General features: G+C 33.4%; 3 protein-coding genes across 3 annotated transcripts; 2 read left to right on the top strand and 1 right to left on the bottom strand.

Annotated features, from left to right (window-relative positions):
• Nucleotides 1-8814: 8814 nt before the first annotated feature.
• K460DRAFT_327232 (carbohydrate esterase family 5 protein) lies at nt 8815-10358 on the top strand (the record flags this gene model as incomplete). Its single annotated transcript, XM_040930653.1, has 3 exons — nt 8815-9761; nt 9817-10089; nt 10222-10358. Exons 1-3 carry the CDS (start codon nt 9260-9262, stop codon nt 10356-10358), a joined length of 912 nt encoding a protein of 303 aa, XP_040792968.1. The 5' UTR covers nt 8815-9259.
• Nucleotides 10359-10801: 443 nt separating this feature from the next.
• Nucleotides 10802-12697, bottom strand: K460DRAFT_269864 (siderophore iron transporter-like protein; the record flags this gene model as incomplete). The annotated part of the gene is made up of 2 exons (XM_040927607.1): nt 10802-12356; nt 12411-12697. The coding sequence occupies 2 exons, from the start codon at nt 12695-12697 to the stop codon at nt 10802-10804; spliced, it is 1842 nt and encodes a 613-aa protein (XP_040792967.1).
• A 2598-nt stretch (nt 12698-15295) lies between these two features.
• Nucleotides 15296-17671, top strand: K460DRAFT_390915 (HET-domain-containing protein; the record flags this gene model as incomplete). The annotated part of the gene is made up of 1 exon (XM_040935803.1): nt 15296-17671. One exon carries the CDS (start codon nt 15296-15298, stop codon nt 17576-17578), a length of 2283 nt encoding a protein of 760 aa, XP_040792966.1. The 3' UTR covers nt 17579-17671.
• Between the last annotated feature and the right edge of the window lie 359 nt (nt 17672-18030).

Here is an 18030-nt window from a genome sequence, read left to right as displayed (position 1 = left end):
ACTTTTTACTTTTTTATTTAAAAATATATAAATAAAGTTGTTTAAAAAGAAGTACAAACTTAATAAATTTTAAATTAAATTTTAGCTAATATATAAAATAAAAATGCTGCAATTGCTGCTAAATAAACAATTTAGCAGGCACTATTTAAAGCTAGCTTTTTTAATATTTTAATAAATAAAATAAAGCCCGCGAAAACGGGACCTAATATATTATTAATAGCTTATATTATTAATATTTTACTGTATATTGCATACTTTTATTTGTAGAATTGCTAAGCAATAAACTTTTAATTTTTAATATAACTTTCTGCTAAAGCGCGGCTTTTTTAATAATTTTTAAGTATATATTTAAATATTTAGTATAATATTAGCCTGCTGCTAAGCAACTAACTAATACTAGGCTTTTAAGCAATAATAATACTAATAATAATAATAATTTTTTTTATAATATTAGCCCTAACTTTTAACTGCTTTTTTTTTTTTTTTTTTTATTTTTACTTTTTTTCTTTGCCTACGCAAGCTATTATTTGTAGTATATTTAAATTATTGCTTTATTATTTAATTCTTGCTGCTTTACTGCTTATATTTATCTACGCACTAATTTAACTATTTTAAAAAACTATATTTTTTAATTATTATACTACTAATAATAGCAGGCTTTAAAAAAATTAATCTAATATTCTGCTAAGTTTAAGTTACTTTTAAAATTTTTTTTAAACTGTAAAAGCTTAATTCGCTAGTTTTTAATAAAAATAAACTAATTAGTAGTAAAATTAAATAACTAAATTATACAGCATTTAATTATAAAAAGCTTTATAAATTGTAGCTGCTTTATTGCAAGCAGCTTATTATAAATAAACTTAAAAAAGTTTATATTAAAAAAAAAAAAAGTAAATAGCATTTTTTATTAAAAAAAGTTAACTTAGAAGTTCTTGTAAGTTTTTTTAAAATATTAATAATTATTAAATATTAATTTAAAGTAATTAAGTAATAGTAAGTTATATTAGTTAATTATTACTAGCTTACTATTTGTATAGCTTGCTATAATAGCAATTTATAAGCTTATATATACAAAGTTTTTTATAAGTATTATATTATTTATAATTAATATAAATATAAAAATAAAAAAAAACTTAAAAAAATAAAAATAAATTTTAATTTATAATATAAGCGCGTATATATGTGCTTTTCTGCTTATATATCTAGACCCTTCTAAAAACCTTTAAAAACTGTACTTTTAACTTTTACTTTGTATATAATTATATTACCTGCAATAATATAACTATATAGCAAATAATAATTATTTTATATATAAAAAAGCTATATAAATTTTATACTTTAAAATTTTACTAAACTCTTACTTGCTGCAAGATGCTTTTACTAGTTTTAATTTAACCTGCCTAGCATTGCCTAAACAACTTAGTTACTATTAAAAATTTATAATTCTATTACTATAATTTTTAAATAATAATATATTAAGTTTTTAATAGTAATTATTGAAGGTTTTTTAATAATCTATTTAGCTAACCTAGTATTATATAAATCTTACTACTTTAATACTATATTAAAGTGCTAAATATAGTACTTAAACTATAATTTTATACTAATTTCTTTTACTGTGTTGTATAATCCGCTTTAGCGTTAACTTTACTTTCTCTTAAAGCAATAAATAAAATAATAAGTATAAGTATAGTATAATTTTAAATATAATTTAATTAATTTTTATTTTAAACTATTATGCGCACGCAAGCCTGCGCTATAAATAATAAAATTTAGCCTACTTAATTTTGCTGCAAAAAATGCAATAAAAATAATAAATATAGTAAATTAAATTAAAACTTAAATTAATTTTAGCTAATTTTTAATAGTATGCCTAAATATAAACTAAAACAAAACTAACTATTAAGTTATTAAGTACTTTAATTAAAAATTAATTAATAAATATTATAAAATTTACAAAGCTGTATATATTTAAATTATAATACTACTAAAATTAATTTAAGCTAATACTATTTAGTACTGCAAAAAAAGCGTTTACTACTATTATAAAAAAAGTATTTACTACTACTGCAATAAAGCCTACTAAAAAAAGTTTAAAAAAGAAAAAAAGAATTTAAATAAAATTTTAGTAGTAATTTAATTAAATTTAGCTAAAGCAATTATTATATATAAAATAAAATTAAAGTTTTTAAATATAAGTACTTTAAATAATTATAAACTTGCTTAAATAAATACTAAAATAATACTAAAATTTATTTTAACTAACTATAAAGTATATAGCTTTTATAAAAAGCAATGCTTATAAAGTAAATACTAAAATTAAATATTTTATATAAATACTGTTTTTTTTTAGTAATATAACCTAAATTAATTTTATACTAACTACTATTTTAAAATTAGTTAGGGGTAGTACATAGTATATATAATTAAATTACTAAAATAATTTTTAATATTAACTTAGTTGCTACCTGCTACTATATATATATAAAATATCTAGTAATGCAATAGTTAGAATTTTTACTAATATATAAATAGCCCTTTATAAACTATTAGCTAAAATATTTTTATATATAAAATTAGTTTAATTTAAACTACTTATATTTTTTAGTAATATAATATAGCTAGTATATTTTGCTTTTATAGCCTATAGCTTTATATGCCTTTTTTTAGTTAACTACTTTTTAAAATTAATTTAAAATTAATTTAGTAAATAATAAAAATAAATATATTTTATTTTTATATTTAAGTATACTAGGCTTTGCGTGTGCTTTTTTTTTTATAAGCTAAAAACTATTTTTTATAGGCAATTAAGTAAAATATTTAGTTTAATCTAAATTAAGTATGCGTATGCTAATATTATTATTATTAATAATTATATTATTTGCCTGCTTTATTTACTATTTAGTATTAGAGTTTAATTTTTTAAAATTAATTTAAAATAGTACTAGTATAGTTTTTTTGTAGTTGCCTACTATTTTAGTATTACTAGCTAGTTTTTAAGCAGGCTTATACTATAGTAGTAAGCTTAATTAATTTTAATTTAAATAAAATATAAATTTAATTATTTTTATATTTTTTATATATAGTATTATTAGGCTTGTTTTTTTATATATTATTTTTGTTAGCTGTATTTAAAGCAAAATTATTTTTAAAATTATTTATAGTACTATTTTGCACATACTTATATATAAAAATAAAATTATTTTATAAAAATTAAAATATAATTATTTTAGATTAGTTTTAGTATATACTAAACCTGCAATAACTAAGCTATTAAAAAAAAATATAAAAAAGTAGACAGTTTAGTGCTAAAACTTTATTTTAAAAAGCAGCATTAATATTTATAATTATATTTTAGTATTTTATAAAATATAAGCCTAGTTATAATTTAATTATTACTAAATTATATACTTTTAAATTTAAGTGTCTGCAATAGGCCTATTTAACTTTTTATTTATTTACTAATAGTAATACTTTATATATAGTAAATATATAAGTTAAAAATAATTAAGTTTAAACTAAATTTTATTACGCATATAATCTATATACTATTTAAATATATAGTAAAAATATGCTAAATTAGTTAAAAATATTTTTTAATATAACTAGTATTAGTTTAAATTTAGTTTATATTATATATATATTTTTACTTTAATAAGGCATATAAGCGCAGGCGCGTTAAAGTTATTGCTATTAATATTAATATTATAGTATAGTTAGCTTTTAATAAACTAAAACAAACTAGTACTTAAATTTTATTTTAGTTATAACTTAATTATAATATAGTATATTACTGTACTTACTTTGTATAAAAAAAAATTTAAAAAGCAAAATATAGTTTTTTTATATAAGCAGTATGCGACTTTAGTAGCTATTAGTAAAAGCTAGATTAATTTTAAACTAGTCTAATTTATATAATAGTTAAGTATAATAAAATTATAAGGCGCTATTATATATATTAGTATAGTATAATTTACTAGGTTAGTACTTAAATACTATTTAAATAAAGTTAAAATTAAAATTGCATTATAATTAAAAAAAAAAAAAAAATTTTTACTTACAACGCAAAAATTAATTAATATATAAATAAATTGTACTAAAGCGCTACTGTGCAGGTATATTAAATACATATTTTAATAAATTATTTATATTTAAATTATAATTAAGCTAAAATATTACTTAGTTACAATCTAGCTATTATTAAAAAATAAATTAAATATATAACTATTACTTAAAAAATAGCGCAATATTTAGACTTTTTTTTTATATTTTTAGCATTAGTCTTAGTTTTTTTTCTGCATTTTTAATTTTTTATTTATTAATTTTTGCTTTTTTTTTTATTTATATAGCTTTTTAGTATTAGCTATTAATTTATTATTACTTTAAGTTAAAACTATAGCTTAACTAAAAAAGTTCTAAAAAAATTTTTTTTTAAAGTAGTAAGACTATATTGCAAAAAGTAAGTAAAGTAAAATTAAATATAATAAATAATTTAAATTATAATTTAAGTAGCTATTTTACTTTTTTATACTGCGCTTTCTACTTTTAAGTAATATTAAACTAAATTTATATATAAAAAATAATTTTTTTTAAACTATTAATATTAAGACTAAAATTAATTTAAAAATTAGTTTATTTTTTTTTTTACTTTTATTTTTTAGTACAAGACTAGCTTTAAAAGCTATTTTAAAAATAATTCTAAATTTAAACTAGTTGCATAGTACCTGTTAATAATATATAGTATTAAATAATAAGTAAAGCTAGTAAGTCCGCATATAAAAAATTTATATTATTATTTAAAATTATTTTTAATTTATTTTTATAATTTTACTTTTATTACTGCGCGTTACGCTGCTTCTATTTGTTTAATAATATTAGTATTAAAATAAATTTTAGATAAGTTTAAATATAAATAGCTAGCTTTATAATTTGCAATAACGCAGTTACTAATAGCTTTATAGTAATATAATAATACAATACTAAAATTATTATACGCTTTATATTAGTTTTTATTGCTTTTATTAATTATTTTAAAATTAAATAAAATTAGTTTTAAATAGATGCAGGTTATATTTAAATTTATACTTTTTAATAGCTTAAAGTAAAAGTAGATATTAATTAATTATATTTATTTAAAAGTAATTCTGCTTATTAAAATTATTATTTTATTAATAGGCACTATTTTATATTTTTAGTTTAATCTTAAATTTAGCTAAGTAAAAACTAAAAGCATAGTAGTTTTTTTTATTTATAGTCTACTAGGCAATTTTGCTATTAAAAAAGTTTTTTATTATAATATTAAATTTTTGTTAGTTTAGTTTAAAAGTAAACTATATATTTGATGCAGCTAATAAGCTTATTATAATTTTTTACTATTTTATAAAATATAATATTTTTAAAAAAATAGTTAATATTTTTATAAGTTTAGTTACTACTTTAAGTTAACTTTTAAATGCTTTTTATAAAATATATATAGTAAAATATAATAATTTAAAAAGTCTGCTAATATAAAAGCTAATTATATAAATTTATACTTTGCTTTAAATAGTTGCTAAATCTTAATAAGTTTATAAGCGTACTAGGTTAAATTTAAAATAAAACTTATACTTAGTAGCTACTTAATATATATATTTATATGCACTAGCTTAAACTTAATTTTATTAAAATATTACTACTAAATAAAAAAGCTATTATTTTTTATAGTTTTAAATACTTTTATAAATAATTTTAAATATATTTTTTTTATTTTTTTATTTACAAACGCGCAATAAAATGTATGCACTATATATATTATAAGCTAAAAATAATTTAAATTAAATTATATGCGCATATATTTATTTAGTTTATAAATATATATAGCAAATATAACTTTTTTAATACTAAAGTTTATTATTTATTTATAATTTATATCTATATTAAGCTGCTTATATATTTTATTTTAAAGTAGTTTAAATTGCTTTTAAGTAAAGTAGATTACTTATAAATTGCAACTATTAAAAAAAAAATCTTTAATATACTAGATATAATTATTAATAATTTATATTAAATCTAATATTAAACTAAAATAGTACTAAGTTAGTAAAGTATTTTTCTGTTTTTTATTTTAATTTTACTCTATTAATATAAGCACTAATTTTTTAAGTAGTTAAATATTTTTTCTAAATAATTGCGTATAATTTATTTTTATTATAAAAGTTAAAATAAACTTTTATAATTAATTTTTTGCTAAACTTAATTAAGTAGTTTAATAACTAAAAGTTTTAAAAAAAAGTTGCTAATTTAATTAAAAATAGTAACTAAAAAGTATTTAAAATTATACTTATATTTAATTAAAAATTTTAAATATTTTTAATAATTTAGGCTAGCTTTAGAGTAAGTTTTTTTAGACATTTAGTAGGTAGAAGTAGTAAGTAATTATAAATTTTATAAAATACTAATAATATAAATAAAAATTGTAAAATATTAACTAGTATAAAAATATAAAAATACTGCATATATAAGCTAATATTAGAGTAGCAATTTTTAAAAAATTAAATTAATTTTATATTTTATATATAATCAATTTCTCTTTTATATTAGTATATTTTAAAATAAATTTATAATTAAACTTACTATATTTATTATAAATTGTAGTATTCTGTTTAACAACTACATATATATTATAAAAAAATAAAATTTAGCTATTTAAAAATTATTTATAGAAAAAAGTAACTTTTAAGTTATATATAAAATTTAAGCAGAAAAATTAGTATTTGCTAGTATAAGCTAAGGCCTAGTAGCTAGTATATATAATATAGTACTAATTATTTTTAAATAGTATTTAAATAGTAATTTAATTAAAAATAAGTTAATATTAAATTAAATTTATAAATATATTATCCTATTACTAGATAACAAGTTAATATATAGCAGTATTATAATTTATATAAATAAAATTTTATATATATAGCCTTTGCTCTGCTAAAAATATATTAAATAAATATTTAATTTAATTTTAGTATAAACTAAAACTGCACTATTTATATACTTTTTTTTAAAAATTTATTTTATTATTAAACTAGCAGATATTTTATATAATATATTTTAGTTTTAAACTATACTAAAAGTAAAATAAATTTTAAATGCAGGGATTTAGCGCATTATAGTATTTTATACTATTATAATTATATTAATAGTAAAAGCATAAAATATTTTTAAAAAAATTAATTTTTATTAAACTTTTTTAGCTATTAGTTTTTTATTTTAAATTTTTATAATATTAGATTTTTTACTAATTATAAGCAAATTGTGTATTAAACTTAAGCTAATTTAAAATTAAACTAAGTACTTAAATAAAATATAATATATTTTTTAAAGTAGCAATATTAGGCGTATTAATAATATAAGCTATTTTAGTATTAAATATTTAAAAATATATAAGTATAAAAGCAGCCTATAAAATATATATAGTTATAAATAATTTAGTTTAAATATTATTTTAATTATAAGTAAGTAATTATATAGTTTATACTAGCTTTTTAGCATACTATATTTATAAATTAGTTTATACTTAGATATTTCTAAGGACTAGTTACTATATTATTATTATTATTATAATTGCTATTGCTATTAAAATTTATATTAATAATTTTATTTTTAATAAATAGTATAAAAGGCTGCGTTAGCTATACAATATTAAATATTATATAAATATATATAAGTTTAATTTTAGTTACTTCTAAAAATAATTTATTAAAATTAAAGTAGTTTTTTTTATTTTATACTAAAAGGAAGTCTACTTTTATAAATAAATAGTACTATAATTTTTTAAATTATTTATTGTTATTTAGCTTTTTAAAATGCTTATAAAATAGAATATTATTTAAATTTTTACTAATATTAGGTTAAAATTATAACTAAGTTAAAATTAAAAGCAGGATAAACCTAAACTAGCTAAATATATAATTAAATATAGTAAAACTAAAAGTTTAATATAGCTTTTTTACTATAAGTATACTTTAAATTTTAACTAATAAATAAGTATTGCTATTTATAATAGTATAAAAATTTAAACTAAGTTTTATATTAAAATATAATATATACAAGTTTATTTTAAGAATAAACTTATATAATAGGTAGTTATAGTATAATAAAAATAAAGCTTAGTTTTATTTAGCTAGCTAAAAAAAACTTAATTTAAATATTATTTTAAATATAATTAAATTTACTAATAAAATATAAGCAAGTATAGCAAAAAAAAATATTAAATAATATACTATAAAATAATGCGTAATTAAATTTAAGTATATATTAAATATATTATTAAATTAAATGCTAGTTATAACTAAGTTATTACTTAAAAAATTTTTAAATTTTTTTTTATTGCTAAGTTTATATATTGCTTTAATACTTTTAGTATACTGCTATAGTATATATAAATTAAATTTAAAGCCCTAAATTTAATTTAAAGTATAATAGCAGTTTAAAATAATAGTATTAAATATATAATAGCTAGCGTCCCTTTATAATAGCTGCGCAAAAAATAAAAAATTAAATTTTATTTTAAATATATATTAAAATTATTTTAAATTATACTTAATTATATTTAAATTATATACTTAGTAATACTTGCTTATTATTTGCATTTAAAAATATTTTAAAATTTATTATAAAAGTATTAGTATAAAAAAAAAGTTTAACTATTTTACTTATAAAAATATTAACTGCTAATATATAGTTTATGCTAGGATAGCTGAAGTAGCGCTAGAGGACAGCTGAGCTGTACGGTCTACTGATTCGCACCACTCTAGCCCCGCAACCACCGCTCCTTCGCGACTCCTTCGTCTCCACGCTGACCTACTGCAAATACTACATACACTTCACGACAAGCCCACAGCCTTTCCTGATATCATGAACACGTAATACTCGAACCCCTAGGAGATTGTCCCTGCGCCTGGGCCATGTGCTGTGGCTCCTGTCGCTCAATGACTACTTGGCAGCCTGCCGACAGCCGCGTTGGCATGGAGAGCCTTACGCAACCACGTTAGTAGCGCCAGGATCTCCGTCGCGGGTGGCGTTCGCGATAAACAAGGTCGTGTGCCTGCTGTGGGATTTCATCATGGACGATTGAAGCCTGCCTTGTATTGAATTTTCGTTTCTCCTCTTCTCGCATTTGCATTTGCATTCAAAGGCGTCTATTTCCTTGATATCGAGCGTTCTTCAATACTCTTTCGCTTCTTTCGCTCGTTTGCCATCCCTTTACCAGTACGTACTGCTGATCATGATATCATTATTGTCCTCTCTGGCTCTTGTCGCTACAGTCGTGCTCGCTCAGCAACGGTGCGACGCGCCCTCTCCCAGCGTATACTGCAACACCACCGAGATCCTCCAATACCAAACCTCTGACTGCCGACCGTTCCACATCTTCCTGTCCCGCGGCTCAGACGAGCCGTACCCTGGCCGCCTAGGAAACCTCACAAGCGAGATCTGCTCAGCCCTCGGTGGTGAAGACTGCGGTTTCGAGAATATCCAATACCCTGCGAAAAGCACAGCATGGGGAACGGAAGAATGGTGCAAGTCGGCGGCCAAGGGGGCAGCGAGCGGACAGGCACAGATGAAGGCGTTCAGTGAGAAGTGTCCAGACAGCAAGTTAATTTTACTGGGTTTCTCGCAGGGTGCTGCCGTTGCGCAGGATATATTGGGTGGAGGTGGAGGACATGTCTTTGCATGTGAGCAGGTAGTCAATCCGGCCATGGAAGCCTCCAGCGCACCGGGCTCGAAGGGTAAGTCTCATTGCACATGTCACGATTGCCTGGGACAAGTACTCATGATCAATAGTCGTCGCAGCGATCACATTCGGCGCCGTGGTGCGTAGCCGCGACCAGAACTTCACCATTGGCGATGGCAAACCCTACGACGGCAGACGCGCACGTACACCCGAACAACTCGAGGCCCTCAACAAATACTCTAACGTCCTACTCGATTACTGCCACCACGGCGATCCCATGTGCGCCGTCGGAAGCACACCGGAGAGCGTGGAAGCCCATCTGAACTACTTTGTCATGCATAACGAGGAGGTTGTAAGCCAGGTGGTCAAGATGGCGAAGGCGGGTGGTATCGCAAGTGACGGGTCCAAGCCTAGCAAGTCCAGCTCATCCACTTCGAACACCGTATCATCGATTCCAGCGAAGCCTGTAGCGACGACGGCTTCGAGAACACCAGCCAGCATTGCCACAGCGTCAGCGACTAGCAGCTCCGATGCTCAATCCGCGCAAACTGGTCCCGGGAACACTGGGTCCGCTGGTGGTTTGAACATAGATTCTGGATCTGCTTTCCTTGCAGCCTTCATCACTGCAGCTTTGCTACATGTGACATTATGAGAGCTTCGCCGTCTGGGGTATTTGTAGGGTCCAGGTATTGGACCAATCAAACGCTCGAATCCTTAATGTATAATACTGCGATAATAATCATTGGCGTAACTGTGCCTATCAGGGATGCTTATTACCGCGTCTTTACGTAGGTGAATTACGGGTCATTCAGAATGAGATGCGTCGAGTAGCCGCCAAGAGTAGTCTGCACTACCTTCACTCGACGATGATAGCAGAAGATAAGCCAGGAACTTGCACAAAAAAGGTACACGAGGCAAGAAGATGGTCAGGTATAGAATTTAGAACACTTTGATTACTTTTAGGTCAGTTTTTAATCCACCGCGATCGTTTCCTACATTACACGTTCATCCTAGATAGGTGAATACATACAAACGTTACGCAGCGAACAGTGCCTCGAACTTCGGTCGATGGCCAAACACCAAGATAGGATCAGTCTACAAGAGACCAATGGTCCTCTGCTTCATGGTCCTGACATCGACGTTCTGCCACATCGCAATGCTGAAGAGAACGATGATGTAAACGCAGGTAGCGCTAATAAGCATGTACCTTTGAGTCTCGCCATAGCTGAGGTTGATTGCGTCGCGCGTTGGGGTACCAACAGCGTAGCTGGTCTGGACATCGATGTCACCATAAATACTGGCGAAGTCCGCCTGGGCATCCGCGGGCAAGTTGGCCATGAGACGAACGGGGAATATACCGGTCCAGATGGCACCAGCAATAGTAGAGCCGATGGCATTTCCGATGGCGACAATCATAGACTCAACAGCAAGAAGAGCCGGGAAGTCTTGTTGCTTGGAGACGGCCATGATGGTAGTCTGCTCCGAAGTGACGAGGACACCGCCACCAAAGGCGATGAAGATCATGCACATGACGATGTAGCCAATGTTCTCGTCTGGCTGGCGGAACTTGATCATGAGACCAACACCAAGGATCATAAGCGGTGCACCCCAGAACAGGGACCAGATCTTCAGCTTTCCGTAGTAGCGCAGCGCGACTCCGTACACAAGGCAGATGAAACAGCTACCCATGGTATAGATGTTGGCAATGTAGGTGGCGTGGGGAACAGATTGGTTGAACATGACGCGAAGTAGCGAGTAGAAGTACGAGTCCCAGATATACCAGGCGGTGTACATGGCGGCGACCATGGTGTAGGTGAAGATGACAGTGCGGTTCTTGAGCAGCGGCCACGGGATGAAGGTGACGGGCGCAAAGAATTTCTCCCACAAACCGAATGCGATGATGAGAAGTCCTCCGAAGATGAGGAAGCAGATGATCAACGGTGCCTTCCAGAGTTTAGCCTGCAGCGAGTACAGGTTGAAGGCGAGGAGGAAGAGCGCAAGACCGGTGGCTAGGATGAGAAGGCCAACGACATCAAATTCCCGGAGATAGTAGAAGATGGTCTGGCCCATGGAGCCACGGCTCGGTCGCGGCGGGATGAGTCCCTGCCTGCGCGCCTTGGCCTCATGCTTGAAGAACATGAAAACGAACGGGATACAGACAATGGGAAAGATGATGGCGAAGATACCGAAGCACCACCGAAAGCCAATGCCGCCGGGAGCAATAACGCTCTGAACAGCATAGCCGTAAATCCAGGTGGTGATGAGGAAAGGGGAAGCAGCATAGCCAATGAAGAATCCTCGGTTCTTGAGCTTGGAGGTATCGGCAATGAAGACAGTCATGAAAAAGTCGATACTGTTGTAGCCGGTATAGAAGAAAGTCTGGGCAGCGCAGTAGGCCTTGACGTTGTTGCAGGTGGCCATCAGAATGAGGCCGAGCACGAACATGGAGATACCAAGGCAGAGCGCGAAGGGACGGCCCCAGATGTTCATGATCTTGGCGTACGGAAGCTTCCAGATACCAGCGACGATGGATGAAATGACGCTCGTCAAGGCCGTGAGGGAGTGCTCTTTGAAAGACGAGGTGACATATGGCGAAAGGGTGCTTGACGAGCTGGAGCAGAAAGACATCATGAAGGCGATGAGCCACATGCTTTTGTGTTGTTAGTCCAATTCGAATTCAACCGTGGCCTTGGTGTAGACTTACAAGATATATGCCAGGATCAAGTCCCTCTTGCTCCACACTTGGGTGGAAGCCTGTATCGCCTGCACACCATGCTCGGCAGTTGTATCGACCTTGTTCAACTCCTCATCAGAGTTGAAGGACAAGGGCGACCTCGGCGCGCCAAGTTTCTCATCAGGAGTATCCTCCAGGCTGGTATGGCCTTGGACGGCTGCGGGGACATCAGCGACGTCCTTGTGGTTCTCCTCGACGCCCTTGTTGCTACGTGAGAGCAGCGCATTGCTGGCCAATCCCTTGAAGGAGAGGCCCATCTTGGATTTCAGGGGTGCAAGGACACGGTGAAAATCGGAAGTAAAGATGGTAAGATTGATAAGATGGCAAGCCGAGCGAACTGCGGGCTCATATATATATGCGGGTAAAATACTGCACTCTCATGCAGGGCCTTGCACATCGTACCCCGGTCGTCGGCTTTCGCGTCTGGGTAGCACATTGTTGAGGGTCTGGTGCCCTATGGCGCGTATGAAAAAGGCAACACATATGAAGGTCAATATGCACCGAATCTGCCCCTCCCAACAAGCGTTAACCAAGCGAAGCTTAACGTGCCTATCAGAGTAAAAGGGCCGGTCATAGGCTCTCTCAAGAACGCCCAGAACGCGGGAAAAATCTTATCTCGATCATCAGTGACCATCGGTGGCGCGCACCATCCAATCAGCCCTGCCGCTAGCGTCAGGCCGTCCGTTATCAGATGAAAACCTTTCCATTTTATCTGATGGAAAACCACCGCGAGGCGCGCCGCATCCATGGCTTGCATGTATTTTCGTCATCTGGTCCGTTGTCGTCATGAATTCGTAAAGCGCGGGGGTGCCCGCGGAGACAGGACCCTCGAAATAGTGTTTCGCGCCCCACGAAGCCTTCAATTTATGTGTCTCGCATCGTTCGATACTCGAAAGAATTAGCCCAGCATGGGGCCCTCCGTACTTGCTAGCAACCGTTTTCCTAGCAAATTTGACAATGGCGCGTACCGCTGCCACGTTGCTAGGCCTGAACAGAACGGATTTAAGACGGCACGGGAGAGGTAAGCCCTATGCTCCTGCATATGCGCGGCCAATAGAGATACCTTCTCCCCGGCATCCATGGGCTGACCTGGGCAAGCGTGGTGTCCATGCTCGAGAAACCTGCCCCGCCCGGCAACTAGCAGGCCACTATTAGAAATCAGATATGAAAAAGGCCTCTCCGAAGGATCTAAACTACAGGCCAGACAAAGTTCGAATTTTTTGCTCTCCGTGGTGTGGCCGGGAGAAGACTTCCTTATGGTAGTAGTGCTGCACGCAAAGGCCTGACTGGGTTGCATCAACGTAAAATCTAATCAGCTCGTGCCACCGTGTTCGGACGGTCGGCAAGGCTAAGAGACCCTTCATCTCCGCCCCTGAACATTTCACAGGGCTGAAGGACCATCTACGTTTGCACCTGTTCCCAAACTATTATCAGCTTGATGAGCCGAACAGTATGTAGGCGAAAGCACTCGCACGAGTCTTGGTTCTCTCGGCAGCAGCAATCGCTGCTTTTTTCCCGCGGGTAGAGTCCGCCCATTACGCCCCCACCATTATCACGACATATGTGATCAACAAGAGCGTGAACAAGTAATACGACGGAGCAAGAATATAAAGGGATTCTTAAGCAGAACTGAGGTCAAGCGCCATGCAATATGAGGTGGAGGCTTTTGCGAACGTGTGGCAATGGCGATCATGTTGTGGACCTCTTGTGGAGCTGTGGAGCGATGGGTAAAGAAACAGAGGCTTGGTGCGCCCTACAAGGCTTGGAAAGCTTGTGCAGTCGTCTCTCGACTTCATATATGTTCATATAGAGCATTTTCATCACCACGCTACAATTACGGAACCGAAGTTAGACAGCCACACGCTCGCCGTAGTGTATCCCGTGCAAGCACCTAGCGTCCACAAAAACGCGACAGCCGGCTGTTTCCATTGGCACTAGCCGCATTTCGAAGTCATCGTATGCGCCGCCGCGCGTTCTAGTTCTTGATTCTTGACACGATCGTTAGTCGAAGATGGAAATGTCCGTTTATGAGAAAATGATTGGTAGACTCCGATCCCGCTGTTAATGAGGAGATTTCCTGAAAACAGCCATGCAAGAAACGGCCCACCGAATAAGGCTCCTCGTGGCATTTACTCAATCACAACCCGGCGTCGTCTGGAAAGTCGTCCTGTGTAACCTCAGACGCTGTGAGGTAATATTCAGAGTGTATTCTAGGCTTGCTGGTCGGGAAATTAGTACGTCGAGATCAGCGCCGTAGAAAATGAGAAGTTCCAATGTTCAAAGCATAGTAAACCGATTTTCCCGAAGATTGTCGATTTACTACCGCCATGAACACAGCCCAAACAGTGGCTGAGAAACTAAGGGCTGGGTTGGGGTTTGCACCTTTGCCAGTCAGGAGCTCGACTGTGTTCGCGTTCAGACTTTCACCTAGCGCTACATGTTAATCGCTCATGGCACCTCTGCAAAGTACAAGACAGCGTATTAGTAGGAATTTGCCATGGCATTTGTCTCTAACGTAAGCGTAGTAGACTTACTGGCTGTTCCTGGATGCGCAAACGCTATTACTTTAATTCGATCTTACGAGTTTGCAATACGTATTGAAAGTAACTATCATACCCTCTCAGCCTTACAATCTTATCCAAGGCTATGACAACTACCTCCGAATTTCACTGGTCGATTATGCAGGATTATGACAGCCACCCCCGCATCCTTCACCGGTCGATTATGCAGAAGTACGACAGCCACCCCCGCTTTCTTTACCGGTCAATCATTTTCTGTTTCAACAGCCGCCGCTGTGATCTTTACTTGATCCTCCGTGTTCTCTGAACAGATGAAGGTCAACTTGGTCCTTGAGAATGAACGAGCTTTTAGAATTGGAGATTCTGATGAAGCAAGAGTTTGGATGGGCTGAGGATACCCCTGCGTCAATGTACTCCACCTTACCGACCACAACTTCCATCCGCATTCTGAAAGTTCTCAAACAGCCTAATCCAATCGGCAAGGTTATCTGCCAAGTCGATATTGTTGACTTGGATAGTCTACCTCAATACTCCGCACTTTCGTATACTTGGGGCGACCCTGGAGCCAATCCTACCGATGTTCCGAATCCAAATATTTCTCAAAAGCCTATACACGGCAAGTACGAAATCATCTGCAACGGCCATCCGGTCAGCGTAACAAAAAACTGTCTCTCCTTCCTTCACGCCATGATACAATGGCATTATTTCCTAGAACGAGACAGGTCGGACGATGATTCAGATCTGCTAAAACAGATACCGAACGATTATTTCTGGATAGATGCCATTTGTATCAACCAAGGCTCACTCCAAGAGCGGTCGTCTCAGGTACGATTGATGGACAGGGTATATAGACAGGCTCAAAAGGTTGTTGTTTGGCTAGGCCCGTCCGATTCGATGACTGAACCAGCCGTCAAAGCCGTCTGCGCAATATCAAGTGTTTCAAAACGGACATGTGAACAACTGCTGGCAAGCAGAATGTTAGATCCGGAGGTCTACCAGAAACTTGGAATCCCCTTGATCAGCAAACATGAATGGCAATGTTTGAGAGCCTTATACGATCGCGCTTGGTTCTCCAGGTCCTGGACAATCCAAGAATACGTACTCTCTCGGAACACGGTCGTGTTTTGTGGGCATGCTTTCCTCGAGATGAAGTGGTTACGACGGGCAGCAGAGAATACGGCAGTAATGGGCTGGGGATATCAATTGGAAATACTTGGTACTGAGATCGACACTCCTGACAACACATCACTCTATATGGTGCCATATGAGATATGGGCGGCACAAGAACAATCGATGCCGACGAATGCGATAAGCTCCAGTTCTCACATATGGCAACAAGTCCATGGTGCTAGTCTGCGCTCTGGTCTCATCCATCGCCACGACTCAACCTGCACGTGTAAAATGGCACGCCATTATAGCATATATACTCTGCCGCTACTGACCACCTTATTGCGTGTTCAGAATCAAGTGAGTAGGGAGCGATGGCTAAACCAGAATAACACGGTACCCCTCCAGGTAGTACTCCAAGTGACGCGGCAGAATGAATGTTCCAATCCAGCCGACAAACTCTACTCGGTCCTTGGTCTTGTACCGGAGGCAAGCTGGCAAAATCTCCCTATCGACTACGCTATGCCAATAGCCGAACTATATACACGGGCGGCCTTTGTGATGATGCAAGCTACACAGAGCTTGAGCATCCTCTCTTACGTTGGGGATAAGAAGTGCCGACAACAAAAGACCCTTCCAAGCTGGGTTCCGGACTTTACATCACCTGGCTTCAATTCCCCACTTGATATTGGCTGTGGCCTCCATTTACCTATCACAGGCCAAAGACTAGTGAGCTTCGATGCTTCTCGAAATATGCCTTTACGTCTTGGGCTACATGAGAGCTCACATCGCACCTTACCAGTGTCAGGTATCTATTACGATACAGTACACCTAGTCACTCAATTTGATGTTTGTGGACTACGATTCTTAGAGCCTCTACTGGATGTTATTGTTGTGGGACCCCGCGATCGGCTCTGGAGAACGCTTCTAGCAAACGAAAGCGTGGTTGAGATCCCCGGAGAGCATATCAAGCCTCCTTTTGTCGCCCAAACGATAGATGGAGAGGTGTTCGAGTTTCTCCTAGGTACGATCGTAGGGGGTCTTCCTTTCGATACTTCCCTCGTGATGAGAACAAGTCCAGATGAATGCAGCGAGGATATCGGTCGGCGTGAATATGCAGTATATGAGAAGATAGTCGGCCTGGAACAGAACTGCATTCCCTATGGTCGTTTATATTCCGAAAAAGAGTCGGTATTGTTCAGTCCACTCCAATACAGATATTCACCAGAGGAGGTTCTATGCTTAATTCAGAACTTCCTGCAGTCCCTTCATTCCCGTATGCAGGATAGGGATCTCTTCACAACGAAAAATTGCAGGATTGGAACTGGTATGCGCTCAACGCAAGAAGGTGATGAGATTTGGGTACTAGCGGGTGGCAAGGTTCCATATGTCCTCCGGCCTAAGGGCAATGCACAGTACGAGCTAATAGGCGAAGCCTATTTGCACGACATCATGTATGGGGAGCTTGTTAAAGAGATGGGAGATATGGTCAAAGATATTGTCTTAGTATGAATCCAGAGGCTAACCTGGAGGCATGATCTGCAACTGATACCGGACGATGAGAAGCATAGGGGGCCACACTAGTAGCTTAAATGATACAAGGAGTTTTTTTATCCCAAATAATGATATCACATGCTGTAGCCCCCTGAATAAAGGCGGAATTTGAGGTGTTATCTCGGTATATCCACTGCAAGTTCTGGTATGTTGCTACTAAGACCTTGGGCTCTCAAATTTGACGAATTTGAGGGCTTCGGCGTACCTCGAAGATGATATGATATATGTAGACAAAGGATGCTCTGACGAGAGTCATTTGCGCGATCCACAAGGTGACAGCCTAACCGGTATCATTCGAGGAACTCATGCCGAAATATTCATTCTATTAGTGGAGCGGAGGCTGAAGATGCTTATCCTACCATAAGGCTGCAGTAAAAGGACCGGGGCTTAATTAATGTCTCGGGAGCAGG

This window comes from Cucurbitaria berberidis, assembly GCF_010015615.1.
Source record: "Cucurbitaria berberidis CBS 394.84 unplaced genomic scaffold K460scaffold_1, whole genome shotgun sequence".
In the NCBI taxonomy this organism is placed as follows: domain Eukaryota; kingdom Fungi; phylum Ascomycota; class Dothideomycetes; order Pleosporales; family Cucurbitariaceae; genus Cucurbitaria; species Cucurbitaria berberidis.
This window is presented reverse-complemented; position numbering and strand designations above follow the sequence as displayed.